Raw genomic sequence first — 8,324 nt, 5'->3', positions numbered from 1 at the left:
TTATATTCAACACATGCATACATATATGTATGTATACATGGTATGATTAGATATATATATAATGTTAGGTATATATATATATATATATATATATACATATATATTGTTATTTATGAAACGATTAATTATGAAAAAAAGATGTAAATCGATATTATAAAAATAATTGAGAAAAAAACATAATATTCGTTAATTATAAATATAATATCATTATTATATGTTTTTTCCAATATTTGTACAAAATTGACTAACACTATTTTCATATTAAATAGTCCAATTATATATTTTATTAATATATAAACAATTTTGAAATATCAAAGAAAATTTATATTTTAAATATATTAACCAATTTTGTGATAATAAAAAAATATAAAATTAATAATTGCAAAAACAAGAAAGAAAAAGAATAAAAGAAAAATATGAAAGGAAAGGATATGAAGATTATCAAAAGTAAAAGTTTTTTGCTTATAAAATATCTTATAAAGGAGAGAGAGAGAAAAGAAAACCAAAGCCACTTCACAGGATGTGTCCTTCCTCCCGAGAGCACTTGGACAACGAAGCATTCAGAGAAAACTAACGTTTTATCGTTTTACGAACACCATCCACTGTCTCCAAGAATATCGTGTCTTTCTCTCTTTCTACGTAACTAAATAAGTAAATATATGTATAAACATGTACTTTTAAATCGGTCAAATTCAACGATTAAAAAATGCAAAAACATTTTATCATGTCGAATTAACGACATCATTTCTTTGACAATTTACTTACTCATTTTACTTGTATCATAGTCATTTAACAATGTATTTTATTTAATATTATTTTATTTCTTTCTTGAATTTTACTAATACGAGATAATGCGTTAATATTTCACCGAACGTGTATGTAATGTAATCGTCATTTTATTTCTTTTCTTGGCTGGTATTTATCGGGTCAATATTTATGATAAATTATTATGATCAGTATTATAAACCGATGAATATAAACGCGATTATTATTTTGATTTTTTATTTTCTTTTTTTAATATTTATAAATAATTTGTCAATATTTTATAATAGATGTGATCAATATTAATAAATATATTAGTTAATAATAAAATAATCTATCAATAAACTAAGACAATTCTCTCTCTCAAAATCAACTTCAAAATATCGATAAAAAAATGTAATTAATTATATCAAACAAAATCTTCGCATAAGTTGATCATATACTATACAAAATATTTACCGTTAAATAATACAAATATATTGACCCAAATAAATAAAACTATTTAATTATTTTCTTTTTTCTTTCCTATTTTGTGTTTGATATGTTTGAAAATATTTCTGTGCTATTTTATATTGGCGCTCGTTTATATTATTATTATTATTATTATATAGGCATTCTTATATTCTTTTCTTCTTCTTCTATATATCATGTATTTTATTTATTATTATCGTCATAATTCTACGTAGACTGTTTCAGTTATTTTTATTTTTAATCAATCTTATTTCATATCCATTTGACAATTCTTTAACAATTGCGTTTGAATATCTTTGACAGAAATTTATTTTAATATATATTTTTAACATATGATTTTCAAAGATTACAAAGTTCAACATGCAATTTTAATCACACATCAGTGAGAGAATTTAATTTCATTTTAAAAGAGAGAATCCATATTTAAAATATATATATAATATATTTAAAATAGAGATTAAAAAAGAAGCATTGATTATCTTTATACGATTTGAATTTAATAGAATATATAAATATTTTTGCTTTTAATATATCGAATCAAATATATTCTACCAACTTACAATGTGCCTTGTACCAAAAAATAGGGATAAGAAAGAATATGTAATTATAAAATAACACACAGATAATAATAATCGATATAGAGATTAATAACAAAATCATATATTCCCAAATTATAAGAAACTAAAAATAAAAAGTAATTTGTATTTAAATTTATAGATTTAAAAAGGAAGATAGACGATATAATATTTTATTAAAGCGATTGATTATATTATATCTAATTATTTTCTCTTTTTTCTTTCTTTATTCTTTTTAAAAGTGGAAGAAGTAAATTGGAATAAATATAGTTGGAAAAAAGAAAAATTGAATCGTCTTTGCCTCTGATAGTTCATTTTCTCATCGATCTTATATAAATTATATTTACATTTGATCTCTAATAGAATGAATCAAATATTGTATGCATATGATACTTAATTCCCTTTACCTACAATATCGTGTAAGATTTGTGGTAAGGAAATTAGACTAATTGTAAGCATGAGTATCACGGTTCATAAGAGCCCGTGGTACATCGAATGGGCCACACATAAACAACACTGGTCAGACTCATGGCTTTATATATCACAAAACGTGTGCGATTTACACAACTTCCAATGCTTAGCTGAACCATGAAATGGCTCGATATATGATCTATCTTGCTGTTGATTATGGCACACTTCATTGAAACTTAAATCGTAGGGAAAGGGATTAATAAGATCCTAATATATGATACTTTAATAAGTTAATAAAATATAAAATTTGTTTTCTATATTGGCACATCGAAGAGGCAAAGATTGTTCGATCGATGAAATTTATGCACTTCTTCGTTAATTATATTATATAAGATTCCAAATGTATAAATTATATATGTTTTAAATTTAACAATAATTAAAATTAATGTTTTATCGACGAGCGAATGAAAAATGTTTTCTTGTCAAATGTCCAGCGATGCACACAATCGGTATATAAAGAAAATAAACAATTTCTTAAAAGAATTCATCGAACATAGGAAGTCCTTTTATGATTTGGATGACTTTAAATTAGTTCGTTTTCTTTTAAAAATTATCACGGTTTAAATGTTCGATCGTTGATAAACCATCCTTTGGAAGTTTAAATAATAACATTAGAATACAAAATGTGGATATTCGTTAAGGGTTACGAAATTGTAACGATTAACGATATTTCATATTCTAATTTAATATGAAAAATAACCTCTTACGTCGATGTAGAAAAATTGTTGTTGCAGAAAAACCACAATTATCATTGTTAAAATATAATGGATGTTATAATACATTTTGGATCTTACAAATAACCCCTGATATAAACATCTATCAAATGTCCATGACTAACATCGATCAAAGATTAATGAAGGTTTCCACACAAATTCGGCATAGATCAATAGGCAAGTCAATGTAGCTTACATTATCGGCAAATTCTCTTTCCTTTCCTTCTTTCTTTTTTTCCTTAAGGCTCCAATATTTTCAATTGTAAAATCATTATTGGAAATATAAATATATATATATATATATAAGTACGTATTGAAAATGAATTTATAATTTTTAGTAGGAATAATAAAATGTATCTTCGTGTAACAATAAGTTATACAAAGATGCAATGTATACATGAATATATATATAAAGCTTTTTAGGCAGTCGGAATATTAATTTTGCACTTTGTTATAAGTCGAAGACAAATTATTTGGAAGAAAGTGCAATTGTATGACAAACCAAAGTATAACAAGAAAAGAAAAAGAAAAGCAATTCATTATTATTCATACGAAATCATTGTCTTTCTTGAGAAGCCTTAAGTAAAAAATGTGTGCATGGTAGATCTGTTCATGTATATTATCTTTTCTTACAAAATTCTTTTTAATATCTTAATATCTACTCACTTTTACCATATTCCGTTGCGATACTCCTTAATACATATTTAACTATAAGAGCGAATGCTGCAAAACCAACAAGAACAACGAGATTAGTAATTGCACCTTGTAACGGACTTTGTTCTCTTTGTAATTGATCTCGTATTAAGGAAGAAACTTCTGCTGCTGTAGATTGATGCCTTGCTTGTTTTTCCAATTCTTTTCTATGTTCTAATTCTGCCTTGATGACCTATAATGTAAAATAATATTACATAGGAATGATTTAATTGAATGTTTTGTATTATTTGCCTATTCGAAAATAAAGCAAATGCAAATTAAATGAAGAGAGAAATATTACTTCAACAGTTTCAGGAAATAATTCACAAAACAATTTATCACGTAGATTGTATTCCAAACTTTGCCTCGCTAATTCTCTTTTTTCGTAATCTGTTGTATTAATACTGCCAAAGGTTGGGCTCTTTTCGATCTGTAATTGATAACCACATATTCAAAAAATCACGTTCAGTGCGTGCGCTTACATTTTATATTTATAATATTAATTATTTAACATACCATAAAACTAAGAAGCCCTGTAAGAATAGTAGACACACTCCAAGCAGGATTCCATGTATCCGGATGAAAATCAGTGTTGGATAGACAAAGTTTGGTATTAACTTTGAATCTACCATTAGGAGTGGTCATGTAAATGCTAGGAGGTTGAAATGGAAATTCTCCAGGAAATATAAGTTTTCCATGATAAAACCCTCCCTCGTAAGGTGTTTTTTCTGGTCCTTTGACAACGTAATGCCTACAAAAATAAATATGATTAACTTATGTTACAAAAAAGAAAAATGTTAATATCATCAAAAGAATAGTCATCAAGTTACCATTCTAATATGTTAGAAGGTACTGGTTCAGCCAGAACATATGGCACAGGATCTTTTTTAAGACGTAAGTAATCCTGCTTTAAGCGAGCTGTTGCACTATTAGGTTTTTTATTCATTCTTACCATATATAAGCTGTAACTAAACTCAACCCTTTAATTTTCCTTCTTAATCTGTTTGTCATATACACACCCGATAACAGTTGGAAGAATAAATGAACACGAAGAAAACTATTTCAATATCAATAATATTAATAAACTTAACCTCAATAAGGAATTAGTAAACGTATCATTTAAAAAACAAAACAAATTAAATGTTAATTTCTATATATATATATATATATTTATATATATATACGTGTGTATGAATAATAATAAAGTTCAAATTTAGATTAAGTTTCTTCTAATTATAAGATTATTATTATTCTTTGAAACGTAATAAGAGGATGAATCGTCACGAGAAATGATAAATATTCAGAGAGATTTCATTGGAACATTAAAATGATATTAATTAAATTATTTAAACTCGTGTTAAAATTGTTTAAGAAAATTCTATTCTTTTTATGAATAATACTAAATATGACACTGAATTTGACAGCATCCTTTTTAAACACTATTTTCGTTTCTGTAAGAAACATATGACTCAGAAGTATTCTTCCAACAGGGTATTCTACGCAGTGCTGCCACGTTATACCTTTTATATATATATATACCTATATATATAACTATATATAATATATATATATATATATATATATATATATATATATANTTATTTTTATAATATCGATTTACATCTTTTTTTCATAATTAATCGTTTCATAAATAACAATATATATGTATATATATATATATATATATATATACCTAACATTATATATATATCTAATCATACCATGTATACATACATATATGTATGCATGTGTTGAATATAAGTATGACTTGAAAAGTTTAACCATATAATAGATTGCACCATTGATCTTATGTGCACATTTAATATTCTCCATTTTGTTTTTATGCATTAGGTTGACATATGTAATCTTATGAATGAATTAAATATGTTAATGATAAATACATTTATATTGTATATATAAATGAATAGAACAATATACATGATTTTATATAATGTTTGATACGTCCAATAATGAAATGTTTGTTACTGGTGAATTGAGCATAAGATCCGTGACAGTCTCTGCCTCCCACCGTCTGTCACTAAAGAGAATGCATAGCATTGTTGATAGTTCAACCATAAAACGTATTACTGTATTCAATGTTTTATTTGAAAAAATAAAAAAAAAACTTTAACAGTGATAGATGATTTAATGATATCAAACATTTATATAAATGTTGTATCTTAACATTTGATGTTATACTTTATATAATAATTATTGGTAATAACATTAGATATATAATTTTATTCTAAAGAAAAGAAATAAATAAAAATGAGTTCACCAGTGTCAATAAGTAATTCTGCTTCATTGACTGGTACTAATGGAATGGAAACAATAGTAGCAGTTGCACTTGGTGCGCTTGCTGCAGTTTTTCTTGGTGCACTCTTGGTACTCCTTGTTATTTGTCGCAGACAACGTTGTTATTATGTTAGTGCATTGATTAGTCGATTGAACTTGTGTTTGAATACGATTGATAAGAGTTGTTATTTCTTGTTTATTTTAGAATCAAAAAGATTCACTGGATCTCAGTTCAGATTTGTTGGAAAGTGAGAATAATCCTGAATTAGGTTTGGGTACTTGGGAAAGCGAGGAATGGCTTGCTGGTGCTGAAAGGTATAAGATATTCATTCGTAAAGCTAAACATTTGTAATATTGGTTTCTTTATATTCTAGGTGGGTTGATGATGCTACTGGTTTAGCACCACCTTGTATCGCAATACTTCGTTCTTGTCATGCTTTGGCAGCAAGTCTTACTGCTATTGCAGGAACAGTAAATAGCAATACAGTACCATTGGAAATAGTAGATGTTTGTATTATTTCAATATTATTTTAATTATTTTCTATATTAGCGCATTAAATATTTATTTATGTATTTTGATATTTATTTAGGTTGCTAGACGTATTCCACCCCGTGTAGATGATGTAGTGAGAAGTTTATATCCACCATTGGATGCAAGATTATTGGAAGCTAGAGTTGCTGCATTGGTATTAGCTGTTACTCATTTAGCATTAGTAACTAAACACGGTGTTCCCAAAAGTCAAGCTAGAAAATTAACTTTCATTGATCAGGCATTGAACGACATGGATTCGCATTTGTTGATATTAAGAAATGCTGCATTAGCGCAAGAGGCTGTATGTTCTATTCCGGCCTCTACACCAGTCTAAATTATTTCCTACTATTGAAAAACTACAAATTAGCAGTATTTTTATAAAGGCATTCTTACTCTTTTAGTATTGCCTTTATTGTATATTTTATAAAGATATTAAGATATTTTAGAGATTTTCTATACAAATGTTTTAGAAAAATAATCTATTTTATAGATTAACTATTACGTTTTTGAGAACATTTAATAATTCGTTTAACAATATAAAACAATGTGAATGAAAATATTAATTGATGTGAGAGTAATCTGGTACCTGATGATGAAATCAGATAAAGAAACTAGTTGTAACGTCATCTAGAGAATGATCATGAAAACTACAGAAAACTTCTTTACTATCGAGAGTATCTCCATTTAAAATTTAAGATATAATAGGAATCTATAATATTATTGTTAAATTGTAAAAACATTTTATATGTTTAATATAATTATATTTTAAATTAATTCTGTAAATGTATTACAGAACAGAGATTATCGTTAGAAACTCATGTGGGATTTGATGAAATATCAAATATAATAAATAATACGTATTGTTATAAATAATGATCAATGATATATTGCAATTAAGATTTTTATGTATAGTTTTAATGTCTTCCATATCACACGTATATATTTTATAACAATTTACATTGTGCTACTGCATATTGTTGCAACATACTATTGAATAAATCAAATTACTTTTTAAACAAATGTTATTATTATTTATTTTGTAACTATATTGAGGGTACACAAAAAAATAATAATTAATTTAATAATTAATTTCTATAAAAAGATAGATAACTAAAAAATTATTAACTAATTGTACTACAAATTTGATTCATTTTATTTTCAATTCAAATGATCTAGTTAACAAGGAAGAAATGCGAGATAAGAATACAATTAATCCATCAAGTGCAAGATCCTTTATAGATCTCAACTGCAATTTGGTAGAAAAATAAAAAAGTACAGTAAATATATAAAAATCAAAACGATTTTAACACGTCTGTTAGAATTAAATAGATCTAGAAACGAAATAAATTGAAAATTAAATTTCAAACATTTCTTACTACTTCCAAGTACCTGTAAAAATTTGAAAATTATTTAAAAAGATCCCTTGCATGTGCATTGTAATAAATAATTTCCTAAAACAAAGTAAAACAAAAATGACATTAAAAAATTTTCGTTTGTGCAGTATGTGGTACCTGCAAATGTATAAAAGTTATTAAAAAACATTATAAAGTAATTAGTTTCTGTATATTAAATGGATAGAAGGAACCAAAAAAAGGAGTAAAGGAATATGATATCAATTAGGAAATTAAAAGAAACTAATTACAATTATAATGTTTATGGTAAGCGGTCTTTGGCTAGATTTTACTTGTAATGTAATGTATAGCATATAAAAATATGATAAACATTACACGGAAAGTAATATCCATTGCCCGGGTCTAACCACGAGGAGGTAACCGCTTCTGAAGACCCACGAGGGATGTGCATCCTGAAGAT

At 25.8% G+C, this 8,324-nt stretch overlaps 2 protein-coding genes across 2 annotated transcripts; one reads left to right on the top strand and one right to left on the bottom strand.

Moving 5' to 3' along the window:
- Nucleotides 1–3,278: 3,278 nt before the first annotated feature.
- Nucleotides 3,279–4,822, bottom strand: LOC106792779 (ubiquitin-conjugating enzyme E2 J2). Its single transcript, XM_014759297.1, has 4 exons — nt 4,516–4,822; nt 4,202–4,436; nt 3,987–4,115; nt 3,279–3,878 (listed from the first exon to the last, which is right to left on the bottom strand). Exons 1-4 carry the CDS (start codon nt 4,638–4,640, stop codon nt 3,651–3,653), a joined length of 717 nt encoding a protein of 238 aa, XP_014614783.1. The 5' UTR covers nt 4,641–4,822; the 3' UTR covers nt 3,279–3,650.
- A 696-nt stretch (nt 4,823–5,518) lies between these two features.
- Nucleotides 5,519–7,532, top strand: LOC106792778 (transmembrane protein 98-like). Its single transcript, XM_014759296.1, has 4 exons — nt 5,519–6,109; nt 6,186–6,295; nt 6,355–6,487; nt 6,571–7,532. The coding sequence occupies exons 1-4, from the start codon at nt 5,954–5,956 to the stop codon at nt 6,844–6,846; spliced, it is 675 nt and encodes a 224-aa protein (XP_014614782.1). The 5' UTR covers nt 5,519–5,953; the 3' UTR covers nt 6,847–7,532.
- Nucleotides 7,533–8,324: the final 792 nt, after the last annotated feature.

The sequence above is a fragment of the Polistes canadensis genome, unplaced genomic scaffold (genome assembly GCF_001313835.1).
Source record: "Polistes canadensis isolate GaletaPanama2010 unplaced genomic scaffold, ASM131383v1 scaffold_656, whole genome shotgun sequence".
Lineage (NCBI taxonomy): Eukaryota > Metazoa > Arthropoda > Insecta > Hymenoptera > Vespidae > Polistes > Polistes canadensis.
This window is presented reverse-complemented; position numbering and strand designations above follow the sequence as displayed.